Genomic DNA, 25,807 nt, shown 5'->3' with positions numbered 1-25,807 from the left:
TCCCAGTGCAGGGGGTGTAGTAGTGGGGTGAGGGGTGTGGTAAGGGGGTGGGGTGAGGGGTGTGGTAAGGGGGTGGGGTGAGGGGTGTGGTAAGGGGCGGGGTGAGGGGGTGGTGATGGGATGAACAAATGATGCAGATGCCTTTGTCTGCCATGGTCCTATCAGGGACCTAAAAGATTAAAATCTGGAAGAGTTGAGGAAGGCTCAGGACAAGGGCAGATGGGAAGCCAAGCACGGTCCAGAGAGTGACAAAGCACCAGCTGAGAATGTGGCTTCTTCACTAGGCTCCACCTTAGCATTCTGCTCAGGCAGCCAGGGTGTTTCTCGCTAGGGTGATGGGGAGAAGAGCAAAGACAAGGGATAGAAAGTGCCGCGTCTAAATCCAGCCATTTTGGAGTGAGCGTCCCTGTCCTTTAGTCATATGCTGGTCACCAATCACTGACTCTGGTCACATGAACTTAAATGACTTTAATACAAGAAGAAGAGGCAGCAACCGTTACCTAAACATTTTGAGCTTGTTTTACAGAAGCTTCTGAAAAATCATTCACAAACACTAGTGATAGTTGAAAAGATGATAAATCCAACCCTCTGACCGCTAATTCAAGTTAGGGAGCAGATCACAACCCTCAGGCAGCTACAAGGATTGGGATGGGAGCTTTCTAGAGAGGTGCTCAGATGAACTCATGGGAAGAAAGAGTTTAGTAGAACACTAACACTGTGGTCAGACAGACACACAGACAGACAGACAAAAGCATGGCAGTGGCTCTGAAGAGAGTGTAGGACCCAGTACCAAAGAAACATTGCATGGTGGAACCCCTGAAGAGAGGACTCAGAGCCCACATTGCAGAAGTAGAGCGCCTCTGTGAGGATGGAGGCACAAGCATACAATGCAACCAGGGTTTCTCGATTTCCAGGCAGGAGGCAGGGAAGGAGTGGGTGGGAGTTGTGACCACCAATAGCCGCTTTGATGTTGTCTCCTCTCCCAGATGAGGGCTCCTGGCTCTGGGACTCTGGACAATGTCTCATGGGTGACTGTGTCTTTGGAAGGGGACAGCTGCAGAGAACTGTGGCCAGAGTGGTAGCTTCCAACGGTGCTTTCTTAATGCCAATTGGCTTATCTGTGGTCATCGGCTACTCAGAATAGAACCAGCTCTAGAACCTACGTCTCAAGTTCCTGAGCAAAATAAACCTTCAAACTAACTTAGCAAATATATATTGAGTGTCGGTATTACACCTGCACTGTTGTGGGCATTAGGATTGCATTGATGGGCAAACAGCAGATACAGACACGGAAGCTGTACTCATGCAGTTTAGAGTCTGCTAGGACGCCAGATTTGGTGAATATGTCACGTAAGCTGAAATAGAACTGTGGCTTTCACACTTGCTGTAAAGAAGCAGTAGACAGTAGCATGGACCTGGCCAGGGAGTTCGGGGAAGGCTCTCTAAGGGAAGTGATACTTGAGCTAAATTTGAACAATTCAGCAAAGAGGAGCAGTGTTCCAGATAGAGACGTGGGAGTGGGACAGCAGAGCTGACGCAGCGGAGCCCAGAATGGAGGAAGGGGGATGATGCCAAGGCCAGGACAGTAGGCAATCTGCCTCTGTAGGCCACAGGTGGGTCCCATTGACCCCATCCTGCCCCACTCCCACCCCAGCTCTTAGCCTAAGGACAGAGGGAAACCATTTAAGAAGTTAAGTGGGTTGTGTTGCCTGGAGTGCGATGCTATGGGAACGACCTGACCTTCAAAGTGTCCTTCGACTTTACAGAGCCACATGAAGACGTGCTCCCAGCCTCTGCATGAGGACACCTTTGGTGGCCATCTCAAAGTTGGCCTGGCTCAGATTGCAGCTATGGAAATCTCCCGGGGCAACCACAGAGATAACAAGGCTGTGGTCCGCTATCTGCCTTGGCTCTACCACCCTCCTTCCGCCATGCAGCAAGGGTGAGACTCTTCTTACTTTTAAAGGGGCGGGGACAGGAGAGAGAGCCCCATGAAGAAGAGCACTGGCTGCTTTTCCACAGGACCTAGATTTGATTCCCAGCACACACATGGTGGCTCACAGCTGTCTATAACTCCAGTCCCGGGAGATCTGACACCCTCTTCTGGCTTTTGTGTGTCCTGCACATGCATAGAGTACAGACACATGTGGAGGCAAAGTACCCACACACAAAGAGTAAATGCAAGTGGTGGTGGAGTGGGGCCGATGAGCAGAAGTGCTCCTGAATCCCTGGGGTTTAGCTGGAGCTCATGGCTTTGGGGGAAATCTATGGGAGTGGCCAGCAAGAGAGGAGCTCTGTGCCCCTTTCCCATGAGAGGATGCCAGGGGAGGACTTCCTGATGAGAAGAAAGAAAGCTTTCAGAAAGGGAGACAGCCAGGCTGACTGAAGGATATTGAATCTTGTCCCACCTAAGCTGCTCCTTCCTGAAGGGAAAATCCAGGATTAGAGCAGGAAGCAAGACAAATAGATGAGACTCTTGCCTCGGTGTTTTGTGTACTAGCCTGTAAGACCACACCTTCATCCCTTCCTCCAGTAAATGTCCGCTGGGCATTGGAGGAAAGAGAAAACATAAAGTCACCCTCGATGCCTCCTTTCTTTCCTGACAGACCTAAAGAATTCATTGAGTGTGTCTCCCACATCCGGCTGCTATCCTGGCTGCTCCTGGGGTCCCTCACCCATAATGCAGTCTGTCCCAATGCCTCCTCTCCCTGCCTTCCAATACCTCTGGATGCAGGTTCCCACATCGCAGACCACCTTATTGTTATCTTAATTGGATTTCCAGAGCAATCAAAGGTAAGTGATTTCTGCAGATTCAGACTCAGTGCATTGGAATTGCTAATGGAGACCCTTATCAGCCAATTAGTTTCTTCTGAGAAGTGAAGGCGTTACAGCTCACCCTCCTGTGGCTGCTGGGAAAGCGACTCTGTGCTAATGCCTTGCTTAGAGTTGTTTAAATTCCCAGGCTGTCCTTTTCTCCCCCGAAACTGTTTCCTGTACTTTTATGGAGATAAATTATGGAGTTGAGGAAGAATTGGTTTCTCAGGCATTTTTGTCACAAAAAAATATAGAGAAATAACAGGTTACAAATACAATAAGAATTCTGTGCTTAGTTTTCTGAACCAAGGATGAAGCGGGGGCGGGGGCATGGGATGTATGCCCCATCTCATTCTTTGTGCGCTATCTTTTCAACTCAGATCCCTTAGGACACATGAACTCACAGCATGGAACTAAGGCTAGCGTGGTGCTCAGCGAAGCACACTGGAATCACCCACACAGAGGAAGTTTGCAAACTGCAGAGACTCATAGTGGCCTAAAGGGAATAAAGGAAAACCCAGGCAGATCGATGTCATGACACCCCAAGTCATCTCCCAGAGCTTAGGCAAACTCTAGGAGGTTCCAGGGGGTTTATGAGATGCTAAGATTTAGGCCAGAGCAAGCTCTATGAGAAAATAAGGGTGCCCACCCAGTGACTCACATGACACTTGCAAAAGGTCCACCCTGTGTTTGATCTTTAAGGATGGTACTTGTACCTTTGAGCTCCATCCCTGCATGTGGTTATTAGGTACAGATAAACGACAGAACACCTATCTGTTATGTGTAGGCAGGTTTGTGGTATACAGCTGGACAAATCTCATAGTTTAACTAATCTCATAGGAGCAGTCTCTACAAGGGGAACAGTCTTCAGGCTGTCAACATCTGGGACAAGGATGTTGTGCATATACCATCAGCACCTGCACACGCAGCAGAAGCTGCCATCCCTCTGAGCCTCACAGCAGGGGAGGCTTTGCCAGTTTTCCATGGGTCTGAAGCTAGGTTGCTTGACATTGCCGTGCCCATGTCAAAAGCACACATATCAGCTCAAGACTTCAGTCAGTCAGGGTGTCCTTCGCTCCCCACGACCTTTGTGAACTTGAAAAAGTTATTTAACCTTCCTCAGCTTCAGTTCTTCATCTGTAGATGGTAGGATGGCCTGAGAATTGTGGAGACAGTCTGCGGAAAGCCTCCGGGTTGTAGGAGCTGTGGCAATGTGTGCTCGCCACAGATGGGCGTTCTGGCCACACTGCTCTACACCATGAGATTGTAAGTGCAGGACAGAGGGTCTTGCCTGCCTCTCTTTCACTCACTATTACCCCTGTTTTGTAGATGTGGAAACATGCTACCGCGGCAAAATAGAACGACTGTTTTCCTAACCCAGCTTAGGGGTGCAAATGTCAGTCTCCTAAAAGGACAAGGCAGCGGGTAGATTTCCTCTGCAAATTTAGGTGTGTCCTCCTGGAAAAGAGGCCCCGAGCACACTTGCACTGGCAGAGAGGAGCCAACTCGAGGAACCAGGCGTCTGTGTCTGGGCTCACGCCTCTGTGCTTCTGTGCTCCGGGGCACGACCACCTGCTGTGAGCACGGAGCAACACGCATCCTCTTCCTTTGCAGACCTGTGTGCTCCACATGTGCTCCCTCTTCCATGCTTTCATCTTTGCCCAGCTCTGGACGGTGTACTGCGAACAAAGTGCCGTGGCGACAAACGTCCAAAACCAGAACGAGTTCAGCTTCACAGCAATACTAACAGCACTGGAATTTTGGAGTAGGGTGACACCCAGCATCCTTCAGCTGATGGCCCACAACAAAGTGGTGAGTTCGTGAAGAGCCTTCTTAGCTACACAAAGAAGACAAAACAAAAAAAGAAATCTAAGCCTCTCCTCGTCACAAGCCCACAAATACGTATGCAACATAATAATCTGTGTCTGTTAGGTGTTATGTAGCCAATGCCATTATATAAAAGTGTCGTGTTGTAGGTCATGAATATTTAAAAAAAACAAATACAAAGCAATACAAAGCAGATTTTTTTTTAATCTTTTCTACCTAGAGCTAAATGAACTCCATGTGAGATTTCTACTGTTAAGATGGTATAAAGACAGACAATTAGGAGAAAATCCATGTTGGGTTTGGATTCAAAAGCCATGTGTGTAAACTTCTGCCGTTAGATAGTCTTTCTGGCATAGTGTGAGTGAAAGCAGACTAACCATGAGAGGGCATTCTACCTGAGTCTGGAGAATGCTTAGCCTGTACCCATTACATTAAACAAACTTGGATGGTCCTCCTGGAACCAGTTGGAGGTGTGTGGGAGCTATTTCTGAAAGACACTGGGGTTCATTTGAAGAATTCTCAACTAAAGAAGCAGCAGCCAGTGTCATGGTTGCATGGGTGCAGGGCAAACACGTCCCAGTGTGCCTAGGACCCTACATCATGCTGTCCTGGCCACAGAGGTATTCGGGCATGTGTCTTCAGTGAGGAGTATTTCCTGCCAGCATTTTGTAAGGAAGGAGGACTGTGTATTTCTTTATTGAAGCACTCGCATTTGTCTGGAGAAGGAGGTAGCCCAGTTTTACACAGGGAAGGCTGTTTGGTTGAGTAAGGGAAGGTTATGCTCATATCAGGGTTTGGAAACAGTTCCTGGGCCTAAGGAGATAATTGCACTTATTGGGTCACGGTTCTGTGATCAGAGAGGAGCTCAGTGATCAGCTGTTATGTTATTCTGGAGGCACCAAAGCTGGAACTTTACATGTTATGCTGGAGATTAGCATTTTCATTCAGTGTCAGCATGCTGGTGTCAACGCTTTCCTCCTGACATCCGAGTGTTACAAACGAACATGTCCCCAAACACATAATGTTACATATAAATTGTAATTACTTTTTTTCTGGAAAGTTTATTCAACCCAGTAAAACATTCTAGTGAAAACTTCCTGGGATTTAAAATCCATCCCTAAGGATTTCCAACGAGGGACACAATCTTGTTTGAATTTGTGTGAGTATGGCCTCCTGTGCCCTGGGATTAAGACCTGCGAAGCAGATCTGGAGTATACTGAGCCACTCCCTGAGAGACACTCCTGTGAGTGGAGGAAGGATCAAGATGGAGAAAGAGATCGACCCTGAAGGGTGCTGAGGATGCCACTGATGCCGCCCACTGGTCTTCCAGGGGGAATCATGGTGCCCTGCAAGTCAGCCACCCCTGAGCTTCAGCAGCATCTGCTCTGAGGGAGGAAGCCTTGGGCTCTTTGCAAAGTCTGTTTCTGGTGCCAGGTTTTGGAGGTGAATGGAAGTCTCTCTGGTCTCCAGTCGTTAGGCAGGAAGACCTCCTGGGTGCAGGGGAGCAGTCCTCTGTGGCTGATGACAGGTTTACAGGGTTTCTCGTTCCCTGGGAGTGGGATTGACTTGGATATGTGTTGTTTCAGATGGTAGAAATGGTGTGTCTCCATGTGATTAGCCTAATGGAGGCATTGCAAGAATGCAATTCAACCATTTTTGTCAAGGTAAGAACAACTTATGATTTTTATAGATTATTTTATTTTATGTTACTAAAATAAATAATGGATTTGTTTTAAATGTCTGATCTAAAAAGGGAGACAGAATGGGTTCGGTTTAAACATGTACAGTTGGGGCTGAAGAATATGGCTTCACAACATCTTAACAAGTGGCTAATATGCCGTCTGGTCTCACTGTACACTGTGATGCATTCTTCCATATCAGAGTGTGGCTGCGTATAATGCAGGAGTTAAAATAGACAGGGGAACACTGCTTTGAAAACAGCCCTATGACAATGCAGTTCAGATGGTGGTGCCTTACTTGGCAAAAGCCACCCAGAAAACCAAAGAAATGACTGTGCAGTTGTTTGACTTGCCACCTGCTGCTCTCTCTGACATCGTTTAGTCTCGTGTGTTGATATTTTAAGCACATGAAAAGTAAGGGTACAAGAGGATAATTCAAGCATTCGTCATCTTTCCAGAAGCAGCAGAGTATGATGTCTAAGAGTGAGGAGGACCTGGTGAGAGTGTGTCTACCTGTGCCACAGGGAGTAAAACCTGAGAGGCAGATCTGGCTTCAACCCACTCCTGGCTCCCCCTTTTCCTCTGTATCTGCCGACCCTCATCTTTATCCCACTGAGGTTTTCTCCTCCCGACCACATCTTTTCTTTACCCCCTACTCTATATGTCCCGTCTTGGCGTCAGTCACCACTCAGCACAGAGCTTCAGTTTGGAACCTGTTGTTTCCCTCCTTAGTTTGCTCCACTCTCCATCAAAGACTCTTGTTACTCATTATCTCAGGCTGTGCTGGGGTAGGGGAGAAACAACCCATTGCAGGGAATATTCAACTGACGCTGCCAGGTCTTTGGTTCAAATGGGAGAGATGTACCTTTCCCAGCTCAACATAGAAAAAAGTCAACAGTGTGAGAAAAACTGGCAGCTGGATGATCCTACTTAATTTTATGTTTTGCAGTTTCTCTAAGGGTGTAATTCACATGAATTTACACATGCTACATTGGACATATTTAAGTTGTGTGCTTTGATGAGCCTGGGCATTTTCTGTACTTTTTACAATTATTTATTTATCATGAGTAGTGTGTATATGTGTAGGTACTGCTAGATGTACATTGTTATCATATGTGTATATGTATCACATATAATGTGTATCAATATAATGGACTACTATCAAACATAAAAATTAATTAATAATCATCAATTATTAATGATATTATTAATAATCAATTAATAATTAATAATCGATTAATTATTGCTATGAAGTGCATTGTGTGGGCACATGTGGATGTGTGAGTGGATGTGCTGCTATGGAATGCATATGTAATCAATGTGCAGGTGTGTGTGCATGTGATCACATATACATCTGTGTGTGTAGGTATACTGCTAAGGAGTGCATGTAGGTTAGAGGATGACTTCAGAAGTCAATTCTCCCTGCTTCCTGGGTCCCTGGGGTTGAACTCAGGGCATCAGCATGGTGCTCAGTGTGTTTGCTCACTAAGATGTCTCACTGGTCTTACTGCAATTGCTTCTGTGACCATGGCAACCAAGAGAGTGAGAACAGCTGCCACCCCAGAACATTCTTATACTTTCTTATGATGCCTCTGTCCTGCTACTTTCTGTTCCCAGGCAACTATTGATCTGATTTCTGTCATTGATTGTACTCTAGAATTTGCTATGAATGGGTTCATCCTGTGCATGTATTTTTCTGCCTTTTTCATCTTAGAACCATTATGCTGAGATTATGTTGTTACATGAATCAGTTGATCATTAATTTTTACGTTTGATAGTAGTCCGTTATATTGATACACTACACATTGTTTATCCACTGTTGCCAGTTGGACATCAGAGGGGTCCTGTAAGACCTGCTGTGAGTGTGCACATATGAATCTTGGTGCATGCGTGCTTTGTGTTTGCTGTGTAAACTGCTTAAGAATGTGGCAGACTGTTCCTAAGGTGCCTGTGCTCTGTTAGGTTCACTTTGGCTGCGAAGAGCATTCCAGTTCCTCCATGGCACTTAATATAGTAAAACTTGTATTAGTGTATAGCAGTTATCATTGTAACAGTCCATACATGCATATGTTATATGGTGTAGCCAATTTCTAACATTAGTTATTTTGGGAGCTGGGTATTAGCATCTTGCTGTGGTTTAAATTATATTTCTCTCCTGACAGATGATGCTGATGTCTTTTCATTTGTATGTTTGCTATGTGTGTTTCTGCTTGGTGAAGTGTCTGTTAATTATCTGCCCATATTTCATTGGGTTGAGGTTTCTTTTTTTTTTTCTTATTGAATTGAGATATACAAAACCTTGATCAGAAAGTGGTCTCAAGGATTTTTTTCCCTTTTATTGTCTAGACAGTATATAAGTTTTTATTTTGGTGAAGTATCATTAATCAAATGTCTCCCTCCCTCTCCTACCTTTTCTATCTCTCTCTATAGACAGTGTTTTATATAGCCAAGGCTGTCCTTAGACTTACTGTGTGCCTAAGTGGCCTTAGACTTACTGTGTACCAAAGGCTGCCTTAGACATATGTACCTAAGGTTGGCCTTAAACTTACTATGTGTCCAACGCTGGCCTTAGGCTTACTGAGTACCCAAAGCTGCCTTATACTTACTATGTGCCCAAAGCTGCCTTAGACCTACTGTATGCCCAAGGCTGGTCTTAGACCTACTGTGTGTCCAAGGCTGGTCTTAGACCTATTGTGTGCCTAGGGATGGTTTTGGACTCCTGATCCTCCCAGTGCTGAGATCACAGGCATGAGCCACCATGTCCAATTCTCATTTTTTTCTTTTATTCTTTTGATGTTGCAATTCTAGAAAGGCTTTGTATAATTCAAAGTCATGTAAAGTTCCTTCATTTTGTTGTAGGGGGAGCGGTGGGCTGTGTCCCACCACCCGGCTAGCTTAGCCCCCCAAAATAACCACACAGAAATTGTATTAATTAAAATATTACCTGGCCCATTAGTTCTAGCCTCTTATTGGCTAACTCTCACACATTGATTCAACCCATTTATAATAATCTGTATGTCACTACGAGGTCATGGCTTACCGGGAAAGATTCAGCATGTCTGACTCTGGCAACTCCATGGCGGCTCTCTGACTCTGCTTTCTTTCTCCCAGCATTCAATTCTTTCTACTCCACCCACCTAAGGGCTGCCCTATCAAAAGGCCAAGGCAGTCTCTTTATTCAATCAATGAAAGCAATATAGAAAGAAGGACCTCCTACACCATTTCCCCTTTTTCTGTTTAAACAGAAAACAAAGGCTTTCACTTTAACATAGTAAAATTACATATAACAAAACAGTTATCAATCAAGAATTACAGTTACAATATTTATATCTAGTTTATCTTTTATCATAACAAAGGAAAACTATAACTATTTATCTATTCTTCAACTCCATCAAAGACTCCAGAAGGATATAATATTACCTAAGTAAATGAGAAGTAAGCAACTTTCAAAACTCTAGAAATGACAGAGACATCTCGCTGCCTGGACAGTCACCAAAAGTTCTTCTGCATCATTGGAGCATCCATCTTCAGCCTTCAGGCCCATAGCATCCAGCAGACTTTTCCATGAAGCAGGAAATTTCAAAGGCTGTTCAGTCACTTTCTTCTGTGTTCTGCAGAATGTCTCGCAGACTCTTTCATGAACCAGGAACCCTGAAGGATCATCTCACTTTTAGGCAAGTTCAGCAATCCTCTCTCTGCGAGTTCTTCATGTCCAGTATATGCAACAGTCCAGGCAAGAGCAGTTTCTTGCCCAAATGGTTATCAAACTCCATAAGGATCCCCTTTGATGCCCATCTTCCTCTTGAAGTAGATTGGTACTTCCAGGAGCAGACATGTCTCATTGTCATGAAAAGCCCTAAGTTATTAAAACATTAAATGCCATATTCTGTAGTCTTTGAAAGATATGAAGAATACCTATCTAACTGAAATATATCTCTGTATATCTAGAAAAGCTAGCTAACATGACTATAAATGACTATTATTGATGATTATCCATTAACAACCTATATTTCCTAATTATAAATTACAGTTTTAAATTAACTACACAATCATAATACCTTAATCAAGAGCAGAAATATACATATAACAAGATTAGACTTAAATTTCTATCAACAAAGCAAAATTTAAATTATTCATATCTATATAATATCCCCTTTTAAATGTAAAAGAATATTTATAAACAATATTTGGGAATATGGACGTAGTTTTTTCTCTCCAAACTGCTTCGTGCTGTATGGTATTATGATCTCTTTGAATTGTTTGAATGCTGAGGAATGAGCAACAGCTGCTAAAAGATATTTGCTTATAAATGCTGCTGAATTAATCCAAGATAGGTATTTTGAAAATACCTTGACTTAAAATTGAAGTCAAAAGGTATGTTACTTTGGAGAAGAGATTTTGCTTTGTTTCCATAGGAAATGAAAGACTGAATTCATTCTGAATTAAGAAAAATCAGGTTCAATCAAGGAAGATCACCTGAGAAATCTCCAGTAGGAACAGACAGCCCAGGTCTAAGTTCTACATCCAGAGCAGATTCAAGATGCTGCCTGAAATGATCAGGCCTCACAGGATACTCCAGTCAGGACTTGATCATAAATTTAAATTTTCTTTAGGTGCACATAAGATTATCAGTGCCCCAACCAGCCGGAAGTAGCCTGGAATACTACGCCCACATTCCCAAAATATGCATTATGGCTATTTTCCTTTTTTTTTTTTTTAAGAGGGGGAAGTGGTGCAGGAGAATTGTCTATATTCTGTCAATCATGTTGGTCAGACAGGAAGCATAAGTGGATCAATCAGACAGAAAGTAGAGGCGAGGCTATGAGAACAGGAGAATGCTGGGAAGGAGGAAGCCCATTCTTCCCAGTCTAGCTCAGATCACTGAAGAAGCAGGATGTGACCTTCCCTGCTGAGAAAGGTACCAAGCCATGTGGCTAACATAGATAAGAATAATGGGTTAATATAAGCTACAAGAGCTAATAAGAAGCCTGAGCTAATAGGCAAATCAGTTTTATAACTTATGGAGACCTCTGTGTGATTTTTCTCTGGGACTAAACGACTGGGGGACTGGGTGGGACAGAAACCCCAACGAACCCAGCCCTCATGTTACAATTTAATTGCTGTCTTCCTTCATCTCTCCTTGCTCCCCTTCCTTTTATTTTCTTTTATGACAGTGCACTCTAAATTTCCTTCAAAGCTCCAGGTGAGCCACAAAAATGACTTTATATATTGTGTTATTTCACACAGGTTGACATTCTAACTGTTCTATTGTTTTGCTTTCTTTGGGCTCCCTGATGCTTTGATGTGAATTGTTTAGTTTCCAGATATCTGAGTTCTTTCAGAGACTCTTCCATTGTGAATTTCTAATTTAACTTCCTTCTTGGCAGAGAAGATATTCTCTGTGATCTCTGTGATTTCAATTGTCTTAAACTTTTGAGACTCATATTTTGGTTTAGAATTGGTACGTTTTAGTAATTACTCTGCATGCTCTCGAAAGGAATGGACCTGCTGTTGTTGCATGGGGTTTGCTGTCAGTTAGTGCAAGCTTACTGAGTGTTGATCAAGTCTCCTTCCTTCTGTGTCTCTACAAACTCTGAAGGAAGAGAATATCAGGGTAGCACTGTAATTTGCTCTGTCTCTTTCCAGTGCTACCAGTTTTGATTTCATGTATCATAATAATGAAGAAACTCTCTTACCAGGTTTATTTGGGATTGTTGTTTTCCTTAATGACTTGAAATTATAACATATCACTATTTATTCTTGGCATATTTTTCCCTCTAAAAACTACTTTGTTTAATGTTGATAAAAAGCAGGGTAGATTTTTTTTGACTAGTGTTAGGATGGTAAATCTATTTTCATCTTTTTAAATTATGTCTATATTTAAAGTGTATTCCTTACAGATGGTGTGTAGTTAATTGTCTTTTAGAAAACATCCAATCTGACAGTCTCTTCCTTTTGGTTAAAGTCTTTAGCCCATTTTTATTTAATGTATTTTGTCATGTTGTTATGTTGAAGTCTGTCAGCTTTTCAGTTGTTTTCTGTATTTCATATTTGTTCTTTATCCTCTATTCTGTTTTTATTTCTTTCTTCAGACTAATAGAGAATTTTATGATTTTATTCTGATTGTAATTTTCTTTTGTTTAATTTTTTAAGATGGAATTTGGGATCATTAATTTGAGAGAATTTTCTTTTCAAATACCAGTGTTTAAAGTAGTGGTTACATATCAGATATTTACATTAGGATTTATAACAGTAGCAAAATTACAGCTATGAAGTAGCATAAAATAGTTTTATGGTTTGGGGTCATCTCAACACAAGGAACTGTGTTAAAGGGTCGCAGTATTAGGAAGGTTAAGAACCACTGCTGTAGAGTGTTAGTTTCCTTTTAGGTGCTGTTTTCATTACTTTCCCTCAATTTGATAGCTATTCACTTTCACTGAGTTAAAAACACTTCTGAATTTCTGTTTTAGCTTCTTGCTTGACCTGTAGATATTTTTAGACATTTTTCAGATTATCTTCTTAGCTGTATGCCATTTTTACTTTTAGTGGTTGATTTGGAGTTTATAAATCTATAAACATATAAGCTATGTTTTTAGCTTATCATGATCTTCAAGTAATACTGTACTTACATTGTACCCATTCCAACATCCTGGCTCTATGCTTGTATAGAACTCTGACTTCATACATATAAAGGAAACCACATATTATGAAGCTGATAGACAAGTATGATGATGGTGGTGGTGATGACCATGTACTAGGGTTTGAACCTCAGGCCTTATTCATGCTAGGCAAGTCTTTACAAAAAGCACACCGTTTGATATAATTCCACCATGAAACCATCCTCAACTCTTTTTACTTTTTACCTTTGACATAGTGTCTCACCAAGTTACCCAGGTAAGCCTCAGACTTACAGTCATTCGGCCTTGGCATGTCCTAGGCAGCTGAGAGCACAGGTCTACACCACCGAGCACAGTCTTGCTGGTTCGGCCTTAAATAATCAACAGCCTCTTTAAGAGACTTGAAACAGGTTTAAAATTTGTTATACTTCCCATTGTCTCCATTTTCCATTTTCTTTTTAAGGTTTTTTGTTTTGTTTTTATTTATGTGTACGAATGCGTGACTGTGTGGGTGCCACATGTGTGTGGGTGCCTGATGACACCCGAAGAGGGTGCTGATCTCCTGGGCCTGGAGTTACAGGTGGTTGTGGACCACCTGACATGGGTTCTGGGTCCTGAATGGACAGGCTCGTAACCACAGAGCCATCCGCAGTCCCTTTGTCTGCCATCAATTCTCCAGTCCTCGTGTGGCCGCTGTCCAGCTCTTCATGCTTAAATGTCTACCTTCTCTTATTTCCTTCTTCGCTTTTTAAGAAAACATGTCTCACGTTAGTCTGCTGTTAATTCCTTACTTTTGCTTTTTATGTCTCAATATTTTGCAATATTTATCTATGTGTATTTTGAGACAAGGTCTCACTATATAGGACCAGACTGGCTTTGAATTTCAGTAATTCCCTGCCTCTGTTCCCAGGAATACAGGTTCATACCACAACACCCAGTTTGCCGTGCTTTAATTCAGTTTCATGGGTACTGGACACTGGATCCACAGTAACCCAGCAGTGTGGGTGTCCCGACCCACCATCTGCTTGCTTCCATTTTCCCGTCAGGAGTCTACCTGCTTCCTTTCCTTCCTTGTATGTTAAAATGTTCCTTTTTCTTTCCCTGCCATGAAGATTTCAATGTAACCACTGCCATAAAGAATTTGGAACATGATTCCTCCAGTAGAACTTTCTTCATATTTCTTGTTTGTGAGTTTACTGAGATTTGGGATATATATATATATATATATATATATATATATATATATATATATATATATATATATGTATATATGGGAAACATCACCATTGTTTCTTTAAACATCACCATTATTTCTTTAACCTTTGTCCTCAGTCTCTCCACTTACCAGTCTCGGCCTTTCTTCTTTGTGATCTTCCTGAGGAATAGGCATAGTAGGGTTTATAAGGCATTCAGCAGGCAGAGATACTGTCCTTGTCACCAGCTTGATTCCCTGGGCTTAATGGTTGCAACCCGTATGAGAGAGAACAGATTTTTGCAAGTTGTTCTCTGGCCTCCATATCCATACTCACATTACTCATATGCGAACTCACAAACACACTCTCTCTCTCTCTCTCTCTCTCTCTCTCTCTCTCTCTCACACACACACACACACACACACACACACACACACGCATGCACACACTTAACAAACAGCTGTTTTTAATTAAAAGTAGGTGTAAGATTCTTTCTTTATCCTTCTGCTAATCCTCCTGTCCTTGTCGTTTTGGTCTGTCTTCTGCTGACTGGTCTCTTCACTTGTGACCCACAAGTGGGTCACTTTCCTGTTTCTTTGCTCGCCTTGTCTGGTGGATTGTTTTTTTAATTGGATTCTTGACATTGTGGATTTGGGTGCTGCCTGTTTTTATATTCATTTGTAGCTTCTTGAGCTCATTCAGTGCCATAATTAAATTACTCACAAGTCTTTTAACCTTTCCTAGGCTCGCTTTTCAGATTTGTTAATTGAGACAGGAGCAGCACCTTCCATGACTGTATCTCTTCAGTAGCACCACATGAGATAGCACCCATCTTATAGGTACTTGTTCTGTGACGTAAACACTTCCCACCAGCCAGTGAGCACAACCTCTTCGTGCTCTATGTGACCAGCCAGGGTTATTTCTCTTCCACACTTTGCATCATTTTTCTTCCATTCTGGGTGTTGTTTCTATTGCTGTGTGCTGGCCAGTTTTCAGCTGAAGTGCGGAGACCCTTTGTGAGACACTCTGTCTGCAGTTCTTTTTTCCCATTGTCTCTGTGCAGCTCTCCCCTCTCCAGTTTGCCCTGCAAACTTCAGCCATGTGAAGAGCAGCTTCATCTTCAGATCCTCCAGGTTGCCTGTGCAGTCAGAATGTCTCTGTAGATCACTGCAGGCTGCCTCTGTAGGCAGACTCTCTGCGTGCTCAGAAACTACTCCTGGTTTACCTGAGCCACCAGGCAATCTTCACACTGGACCCTGACTCCAATTTCCATGTCTTTCCTCATCTTCCTTCAACTGTCTCTATCCTAGTTCTGCTTATGGTGAAAGGGGTGTCACTCTGCCCCTCTCTGGGATGCATTCTGAATTCAGAATAAGGCCCAAATCCCCTAATGGGACATCTAAGATCGTCTGTGGGTTCATGGAGGTTTGCTTGGCCTTTGTTTTCTAAGCCTCTTTTCCATGACTCTCTCCTAAGAATCTTTCCCCTGGGCACCCATGAGCCCCTCCTATCCCTTGTTGCTCTGCACACTCACACAGCTGTATCCATTATCCCTTTGCCAAGCACTTTGTATTCTTTGTCAAGGCCACCATGGTGAGAACCTAGGCTGGGCAACTTAAATATCAGAAGTATATGCTTTCCAGTTCTGGAGACTGGAGGGCTGAGAACAAGGTACCAGAGGGGCTGGCTCTTTCTGGGGTCAAAGAGAGGGGCATCTTCCTGCCTCTCTCCCAGCCTTCGGCAGATCTTTGGCATCCCTTGGCTTGCGGCCCTCTGCTTCCATCTTTTCATAGTGTTCTTCCCATGTATCTGTGTCCAGTCTCTCCTCTTCAAAAGGATGCCAACTGTGTTGGCCTGTGTGGCCCCATCTTAACTGACTACATCTTCAGCAGTACCAATTCCAAATAAGGCCACATTCTGAGCCACTGTGGGCTAAAACAGCAATGCAGATTTTGTGGAAACATTATTTAACCTGTAACAGCCCGACTGCTGTGTTGGAGTGACAGGAGGAGCTCAGAGTGGAGTGTCACAATGCCTATCTGTGTGTATGATGGCACTGAGAAGTGTCAGAATAAACCAACATTCCCAAATCTACTGGATTGTCATCTCTTACCCCATTTGCCTGTCACCAACGAGAGTTCGGGGGACACATCAGGAAATGAACACCATGTCCTGCCCCTGACTTTCGGATTTACGAAGCTATGAACACTTATTCACATTTCAGTAGACTGAAGTGTGATCAAGAGGTCAAAGCGGAGAGCAGGGAGCTGCTGCTGGAGGCAGCATGGGGTTGCATGACCCCCAAGGAAGGGACACTTCAGAGCACAGTAGAGAGGAGCATTGTGGGCACCTTAAGCATTCCCAGCTCCACCTTGCCTTCTCAACTCTCTCCAGAGCTTTCCTGTGAACCTGCCCCAGCCCCTCATGCATCCCCCCTGCTCTCCTCCCTGCATGCTCCCCGGAACTGCTTGTGGGTTTAGTCTTAGTTCCCACTCTAAATCAGGCTCCTCCAGGGCTCTCTTTTTCCTGCCGTAGACACACTCTGTATCTCAGTGGTATTCTGCACACCGTCCTGGGATACTCTTTTATAGGCAAATTCAGTCGCCCTTTCTCCCAGAGCTACAGCGCTAAAGATCCTGACAAGGAAATCCCATTTCAGGAAAGTGGGGATTTAATTAAATAAATACACATTTAATTTCCCATGCTTGGTAGCTTTCAAGAGCCCATCAGTCACTCTAAATTGTGTGTTTTAAGCATTTACGGGGTGCTTATTAGCTTCCAGGTGTTGCCATCTCAGTGACACTGCTGATAGCAGCAGCTCTGTGGCAAACACAATCTGTTGTGGTGCTGAGTGTGCTCGGTGCAGCCCGTGTGGCAGACACACAATCTCGTGTGGTGCTGAGTGTGCTCGGTGCAGCCCGTGTGGCAGACACACAATCTCTTGTGGTGTTGAGTGTGCTCGGTGCAGCCTGTGTGCCTGTGCACTAATGGAAGCACATTAATGAGGGGGGTGGGAGACAGCAATAACCGGTCTCCTGTCTCTCTCCATACAGCTGATCCCTATGTGGTTGCCAATGATTCAGTCAAACACCAAGGTAAGCCATCCCCTGGACTGGCTGGAAGCTCTGCTTGCTCCAGAGATCCTCAGAGCATCTGTAAGGGGACACTGCTACTCCCTTGGCTATAGAGAAAGAACAGTTTTGGCCTACTCAGGTCTCATGGGCTAATAATACTGGAGGCCTGTGGCAGGTAAGGGGCCTGCAGAGGGCATCACTAGGAGCCCTGGTCCCACTGCTCACTGTGGATGAAGATGGCAGGGGTGGAAGAGCTCTACCCTAGGTCTGAGCAGGTTCAGTCCATGACAAACTCTACTTAAGGAGGATAAACACGGAGTCTGGCCCAGGCATATTTGGTGATGTCATCTGACAAACCAAATTGATTTTTTTTCTGGGATAGAGAGAATTCCAGCAAGAGAGGATAGCACTGAATGAATGGCAGAATTAGACTAGAAAGAACCCACTTCCTTTGTTTTACATGTGAGGAAATTTGAGACCATAATAAACAGTGACTTGGATAGGGTCCCAAACCCTGGAAGGGGGGCCCAAGTGAATGTACTTCCCAATTCCATGTCTCACGGGTGGTGACACTTTGACATATACACCTTAGTGACAAATATAGTGGGACCTGACAATTAACGGCAGAGCCAAACAATGCACTGTCCACAACTGGTGTCTGTCTGTTGCCCTGGGGTGTGGGGAAGGGGAAGAGGGCAGCTGCATTCTTGCTGGTTCTCCTTCCCCAGGTCGGGAAGCCATACTGGTGGAAGGAGAGGGGTGTGAACTCAAGACCCCTAGGCCATCAAAAGCCGCAGGGCAGCTGCCAGCGCCTTTGCCTCCTGACCAGCTAGTGGTGGCCAGCAGGGCGGGGACTTAGGGACCATTAGAACCTACTTCACTTCCAGTTTTTAGGATCAAGATGAGCCACTAACCTTCCTGCCTGAGGCATTCCAAAGTGCCAGTCCCACGGTTCATCTGATTTGTGGCAATTCGTGGTAATTTCACAAAGTACGGAGGACTGGCCAGGAGGGCTTGGTGAGGAACTGGGGAAGGAGGATTTGGCATGGCCTCTCAGTGGCAACTGTCATAGACACAGAAAAACCCTTATAAGTATGTACTGAGCATCTGCAATGGGCCAACTCACCCTCTAGAAAATCTGTTAACCCACTTGTCTTATGGAGCCCCTGAAATAAATATGTCCCCACCTTACCTGGGACAAAAACTTAATACAGACAACTAGACCCTGTCCCACGGCTTCCCTGGGGGAACTGGGATTTGAAATAGGAACGTTCCTTTAGAAAGCCAAGTGCTAACCACGGTACCAGGCTGCTGTGCTGAATATGAGCAGCAGTTCAGGACCAGTGCATCGGGCCAGGTGCTGGGCATTAGCTCCATGTTCCCGTTGCAGTGAGTCAACATGAGCTCATCATTATTTGGATGGAGTTGGGCCAGGATAACTGTAGCAAGGTAGAGCAGGCTCACGCTGCCCCATCCCTCCTCCACCCCCAAGCACTGTCAGTTTTGAAGGCTTTTTTTCAGGCCAGATCTGAGTTTTACCTGCCGACCAACTGCCATGCCCATCCCCACCTGACTCACACACTTAGTGGAAAGGACTGAACGGTCTCCCCTTTCTCAACAGCACTTATCCGCCGGCCTCCAGCTTCGTCTCCAGGCCATCCAGAACAACGTGAACCACCACAGCCTAAGGACGCTGCCCGGCTCGGGCCAGAGCAGTGCTAGCCTAGCTGCCCTCCGCAAATGGCTGCAGTGCACCCAGTTCAAAATGGCCCAGGTGGAGATCCAGTCCTCGGAGGCGGCCTCTCAGTTCTATCCTCTATGAGTGGACTCCTCGGCTCCAGCGTCAACACTCTGGCTTAGCAATAATGGGTATAAAAACAAACAATTTGATCCAAGCAGGTTGGGGAACACTGGTACTGTACATTCTCTTTCTAGTTTAGTATAAAGACGTGCAAAGGCCGGAGAGGGCCACAAACGAAGCTTTCTTGCTACACGTATTTCTGATGACTCCTTGGGCTATCTGATTAAGTGTTTCCTTACATTATTTTTTAAGAAAAAAAAACCAAATCATTTTTCTTTATCTAACTTCTATTTTTTTTAAGAAAAAATAAAAAAAACAGACTGGTGGGTACTCACAGAAAAGTTGTATAAAGCCCCCTGTTGCTATTTTTGATGATAGAGAATAAATAGGGTTTTTGAAACCTTTGTAGTGTTTTTTCTTAAAATTCTACTCTTGGCAATGCAATAAAGCAAAACAAAAACGTACAAAAGTCACCAGAATCCAGTGACACTTGACCGAAGCTTTTTGCCATTTATCATCCTGGGAGAAGAGGCAGCTTGCTAGGAACATTACAAAGTGCACTTAGAAATTAGATGGTTAATCTGTGCCAATTTTTTTTATTCTAATAACCTTTCTAAAACTGTCTGATAAGTCTTATTATTATTATTATTATTATTATTATTATTATTATTATTATTATTATTATTATTATTATTTGTGAGACTTGAGACAGTGTTTCTCTGTGTAGCCCTGGCTGTCCTGGAACTAGCTTTTGTAGACCAGGCTGGCCTTGAATTCACAGAGATCCTCCTGCCTCTGCCTCCTGAGTGCTAGGATAAAAGGCATGTGCCACCATGCCCAGCTGAGTCTTATTGCTTTAAAACTAATTTTCAACTCATTAGTTCCTGGATGTGTTCTTCTCTAAGCTTTATGGGAACTTTTTTTAGATTTGTGAGTAATGGATTTTTATGCTTTTGTTAACACTTGGATAGGGCTCCATTCAAAACTGTAGACTGCACAGGGGACCAGAGGAGTCCCGCACTGGCACAGAGCACCACCCCTGAAGTGGGATTGTAATCGTGGAAGAGCACCGAGGTTTATGTGTAGTCACACCTTAGCAGTTGACCGATTCCCGGAGCAGCTTCTCTTCTCTGCCCTCTAATGCACTGACAGAAAAGGCGAAATATACACTAAAGCTGTAAGCTGACAGACGATTCCATGCATTTTTACTATCTTTCTGAGCCTGGGGTTTTTTAAAAGTCACCTCCAGTGCTAGCATTTAGTTCCTGACAACCATCTCTTCAGGACTTTTGTAGCTCCTCATCTCCTCTAAGGCTGCAATTACTCATTCAGACAAGGGCTTCCCTCCTTTTCTGCTCCACTTTCTGGTGAGGACTTTGAAAGCACAAAATAATATCCCCCTTTAAAACAAGTTGGTTAGCAAGAGCCTCCTCTTTTCTTCTGGGAACTCTGAAGCATTTCTTGGGGGAAATGAGTCCTCAGGTGCGGGAGTGCTTCAGCAAGGACCAGAGGTTGGTGCTTTTGAGAGCCTGCCAAGAGCCTATTGTGGCAAGAGCGCCAAAGTGATGCTTTTGTATCAGATTCTTACAAAAGGTCCTCTTGAGCAGTCTGAACCCTTCTCTGCCCCCAGTCATGTGTAGCTAGCTTTGTTTCCATAATCTGTAAGTTGTGCACATTCTTGTTTCACTTGTAAATGGTGACAGGCTTGGGGGCATGTGTCATCCCCAGAGTTTGACACATAGTACGTGTTTAATAATATCTGCTGAATTGAATACATTTTTTCTTTTCTTTCTTTCTCTCTCTTTTCTTTCTTTTCTTCTTCTTCTTCTTCTTCTTCTTCTTCTTCTTCTTCTTCTTCTTCTTCTTCTTCTTCTTCTTCTTCTTCTTCTTCTCCTCCTCCTCCTCCTCCTCCTCCTCCTCCTTCTCCTCCTCCTCCTTTTTCTGTCTAGTGGCCTCATTCAGTGTCTAGTGGCTGAACTGTCACATTCCGCTTCTGTTCAAAGATTCCTAGAATAGGTTACCAGCTGGAGGGGGACGTCGTAACTCCTCTTTCGGAGAGTCATTTTGTGGACTCCCCATCCAAGCTCAGCTATAGGTCCCAAGCAATCTAGATCTTAGTAGCCACATCTTACCCATAGACAATGTCAGTTTCTTCTCCAACTTGTCTTTTCCCCGATTCTTTGAACAGGTTTCTGCCTCTAGTTCTCCTGGTGTTTGTATCCTCAGTAAGAGCTGGAGATGAACCCTCAAAACTCAGAGTCTGGACCCTGTGGTCTTAATCCCAGTTGCCCCTACTGGTATGCTCCCACACACCTTTCTCCTTGCCCTGGGGAACTGTGACCACTTTAATTGTCAGCTTGACACCAGCTCTCTGTTCCTGTGGTCAGTATACTGTCACTTCACTGATTGATAGAGATCCATAAATTACCTTACCTATGCTGTATCCACAGATTCCACTATTTTCCTTGGACATGGTTCCTTATGTCAGCCATCCAGCACTTGAGCTCGGGTACTTTGAAGGTAGGAAGAGACGGGGCATTTTTAACAGGATTGCCCTTGGAGGAAAAGCTGTCCATGTAGGTCAAGGACCAGGAAACTAAAGTTACAGTCTAGATGCGATCTACATGCCATATGCTATCCACAGGCTAGATGTAAGTTGTAGTTCACAGGCTAGCTGCTGCCCACAGGCTAGCTGCTGTTCACAGGCTAGCTGCTGTCCACAGGTTAGCTGCTGTCCACAGGCTAGCTGCTGTCCACAGGCTAGCTGCTGTCCACAGGCTAGCTGCTGTCCACAGGCTAGCTGCTGTTCACAGGCTAGCTGCTGTTCACAGGCTAGCTGCTGTCCACAGGTTAGCTGCTGCATATAGGCTAACTGCTGCCCACAGGCTAGCTGCTGCATACAGGCTAACTGCTGCCCACAGGCTAGCTGCTGTTCACAGGCTAGCTGCTGCCCACAGGCTAGCTGCTCTCCACAGGTTAGCTGCTGTCCACAGGCTAGCTATTGTTCACAGACTAGCTACTGTCCATGGGAAGATGCTGTCCACAGGTCAGATGCTATTCACGGCCTGTTTGAGTGTGATTGGACAAACCATAGCTACACTCTCATGTGGACTGTGGCTGCTCTTGTGTTACAGTTGCAGGGCTGGGTTGCAATGGATATTGTAGGCCAGAAAGCTTCTGAATGCAGCCACCAAAATGCATAATGCAGCAGTCCTTCAGAATATATGCTGACCCTTGTCCCTGGCAAAGGCCACCAAAGAGAACTGAGCTGGAACCCCATTACCTCAGGAGGCTTGGGATCTCATTATTAGTGTTTCCTCATCTGTTAAATGGGGACAATGGCACATTCTACCTCACGGGGTTCTTAATGCAAAAAAAGATAAAAGGATATAAATTTTAATGAAGCTTAGGGAACTCAGGAAATGATTATTTTTATTTCTGCTAAAGCTTAAAGATGCTCACCCAAGGTCACATCTCTCACATTAACTTAAGCTACATGTACCCCACACAAAGTCCAGTGTCATCAGGTCACTCTGAGATGCCCAAGAGTGTCATGGGCCCAATCCTTCCTGTACAAAGACTCTTTCCTCAATGATTTGTCACAGCAGGCGTGCCTCTTGCTAGTTGGTTGACCTTGCACGAATTATTGTGTCTAGACCTCTGTTTTCCCTTTCTGTAAAATGGGGTGATAGAAAGATCCAGCGGGCAGAGGACTATGATGGTGCTGGGAGCACGGGAATCCAGGGACCGCTGGAGGACTGCTGCTACCCTCCAAAGGCACAGAAGAGGACGGCTCACAGCTGCAGGCTTCTTTGGTTTTTCTTTGAACCAGTGCAGCTGAGTCAAGATCTGTAAGACCGTGGTTTTAGTCAGCAGTTCCCAGACTCCGCTGTTTGTCGTTCCCTTGGAAGCCTATTGTTCTGCCACACACTGAGACATTTCCAGCCATCTCTTCCCTAAGAGCTTCCTCTAAGGCCAAGTGGCTACAGCAGCTTCATCTCCATTGTCAAGTGACAACAGGACAGAGAAGGCTGGATCGGTCAGAGAAGATGGGTTGTCCACCAAGACTCTGATGAGCTCTGATTGGAGGACCTCTGCACTCACCGGACAGTGTGGACACTGTACTGCTCTTCTCTAATGGGAACAGTTTGCAAATATGTATACTGGACAATGACCTGTTTTGACAGTAATGGTTCTTGTGCAGAATGGACTGGATGGAACTCATTGCACAGTATAAAACCAGGGTGTTATGAAGGGTGACCCATGATCATGTCTGGGGTGTAAAAGAAAGGTTGGTCAGTTCCTTCCACAGCTAAGGAGCAAGCAGTGAGCCTATAGGAAGGCCCTTCAAGGGAAGTCATGGAAGCCACTGCCTGTTGAGTGTCTACAAGGTCCCAAGTTCCTTCTAGACATTACCCTGACTTTCCTGCCTGAAGCAGGTGTTGAGGTGCTTCCCATTTTTGCATCTGGGATACCGGAGGCCCCTGAGTTAAGTGTGTGCCCTGGGCCACGTAGCTGGCAGTGACTTACCCTGAAGGCTGTAAGTCCCCACATCAGAGCTCCACTAGAAATTGCTTGTTTTCTCCTTGGCTGAGCTGTGTCAGAGCATGGGCTAGAGAAGTCTGGGTCCAGTATGTTCCTGAGGTGTTTCGATTTACTGACTACACTCTGTTTTGTACTTCCCCCAAAATAGTAACCTCATCTGACAAAGATGTTTTCCCTCTGTCTTTGGGAATAATTTGTGTGTAAAAAATTATAGATCACATCTTGATTCTCATTTAGTTTTCCAATTACTATAATATTTTATATATTATATATATACATATATAATGAATTTGTCTACAAGGGAGAGTGAGGCAGGAGATTCACAAGTTCAAAGCCAGCCTGAGTAACTTAGGCCCTGTCTCTAAATAAAAATAAAAAGGACTCGGGGTGTAGGTCAATGGTAAAATGCCTGTCTAGTGTGTGCAAAGTCCTGGGTTCGATCCCTCATGCCACAAAATTAATAAGAAGAAAAAGAGTAAACTTGTATGAACTGAAGATTGCGGTGATGAGCTCTTCAGTTTGGAATCCTACTGAGTGGGATTCACTCGGTTCTGAAAAGACCTGCCCCTAACTAATTGTAGCCACAGATAGCGTTGACAAAGGCTCACTACGTGTCTTGTGCTTTTAATGCAATGATGGCATCTAACCTTCACAATGGTGTGAAATAGGCACTCCTAATCCCTTACCTATGAGCCTTCTGTAAGAGATGAGGAGAAGGAGGCTTGGGATGCATCTGTCTCCGGCAACATCAGAGACTAGCAGCTAGACACTAGGAACGCCCTTTCCTACTCTTCTGACACACAAGACAACTTAGAACTATTCAGATCCAAAGGCACCAGAGGGCAGCCTGCTGCTGACCTTGCCATAGTGCCCCTTGTGTGATAAGTTTGCAGTTTTATTTCTTCTTTTGATTGGTGTACCTGTGGTTGAATACCATGTGGTCTCGTGGTCTAGCTCCCACCACTGATCTGGCTTCACATGGTCTAGTTCCCACCACTGATCTGGCCTCACATGGTCTAGCTTCCACCACTGATCTGGCCTCACATGGTCTAGCTCCCACCACTGATCTGGCCTCACATGGTCTAGCTTCTACCACTGATCCAGCCTCAGTGTCAGAACCAACTCCACAGCCTCTGAACAGAAATCCTGTGACGCTGAGCTGGTTCCTGGCCTGGCAGCCTTCTTGACCTGCAGGTCCAGGTTTACTGCCCTCGGCTTAGAATGAGCTCTAGCTATAGGTCCCAAGAGTCCCTTAGCCAGCAGGAAAGGGCAAAGGACAAAGCAAGGCTTGAGACCATGCTTTTTGTTCCACATTGGCCCCCGTGTTCCTCGTTGGCATCATTCCTCTGCTGCTGGGGGCTGCCAGGAGCCCTGTTTCTCAGTGTGGCTGACAGTAACAGCCCAGCACCTTGTTGAATTCTTCTGTCGAGAAGCTGAGGTAAGGTGAGTATGCCGAGGTGACCCCATGGTGCCAGCTGCCCTCTGTAAGGTGCACAGGTGACCTGAGGCTCTAGTTATTTCAGGAACAAATCACTTTTTAATTACCCAGCCTAGACAGGTCCTTGTGGGCCAGTGGAGAAGGGTACCTCCTGGGGCTGTCTGGCTGTCACCTTGATTTCCACCCCTTCAAGAGGCCACTTAGAAAAGAGAGGAATCGTGGATAATCAAGCTGAAGGACGGTCGCCCTTTTCAGGTAAGGACAGTCACGCTGCCCGGGGGAGGAGGCGTTGCGGAGCTGGAGACAGATGGGTTGGGAGCTCAAGGCAGGCCGCAGACAATGGGGGTCTTCAGTGTGTGGGGGGGCAGAAGCTGGACTCCAGTGGGTATTGGAGGGGGTTGTGTAGACATAGGCCTTGCGGTTGGGTTCAGGACCTGCATGCTCTCCTGCCCCGTGGTGAGGTGCCTAAGCTCCGGTTTCATTAGCTTCAGGATGGAGGGGACAGATCCCTATCCCTATACAAAGTGCACAAAGAGATGCTGTCCATCTTCGGCACTGAGAGAGACTGCTAGTAAGACAGGGAGGAGCTCTTCTGGGACCTGCCCCATCCCGGGTCTGTATGTCAGACTCTAATGCTGGTGACAGCTGCTGTTTTGCTGAAGAGAAACCACAGCTTGCAATGGGCGCTTGGCTCCAACTCCTCCGTGTGCTGTTCCCACGCTGCCGAGCTCCTTGCGCTGACTCGAGGCTCCCCACGATTCCAAGTCTGAATGAGCAACTGGGGAATCCTCCTCCACACGGCACGCTCTGCAGCATTTG

The 25,807-nt window shown here is 45.0% G+C and overlaps 1 protein-coding gene across 8 annotated transcripts in view; it reads left to right on the top strand.

Annotated features, from left to right (window-relative positions):
* Unc79 (unc-79 subunit of NALCN channel complex) overlaps positions 1-19,405 on the top strand; it is a 246,882-nt gene extending 227,477 nt beyond the window's left edge. For all 8 annotated transcript variants that reach the window (XM_085697861.2, XM_048449516.3, XM_048449519.3 and 5 more), the window contains 6 exons: positions 1,767-1,942; positions 2,607-2,793; positions 4,429-4,626; positions 6,228-6,305; positions 17,184-17,225; positions 18,826-19,405. In XM_085697861.2, the coding sequence (XP_085553987.2) occupies positions 1,767-1,942; positions 2,607-2,793; positions 4,429-4,626; positions 6,228-6,305; positions 17,184-17,225; positions 18,826-19,026 (882 nt within the window). In that variant the 3' untranslated portion in view covers positions 19,027-19,405. The remainder of the gene's footprint in view (positions 1-1,766; positions 1,943-2,606; positions 2,794-4,428; positions 4,627-6,227; positions 6,306-17,183; positions 17,226-18,825) is intronic.
* The last annotated feature ends 6,402 nt before the right edge of the window (positions 19,406-25,807 follow it).

Source organism: Myodes glareolus, chromosome 11, assembly GCF_982192425.1.
Source record: "Myodes glareolus chromosome 11, mMyoGla1.1, whole genome shotgun sequence".
NCBI classification, from domain to species: Eukaryota; Metazoa; Chordata; class Mammalia; order Rodentia; family Cricetidae; genus Myodes; species Myodes glareolus.
Note: the sequence above shows the minus strand (reverse complement) of the source record. Positions and strands in the feature narration are given on the sequence as shown.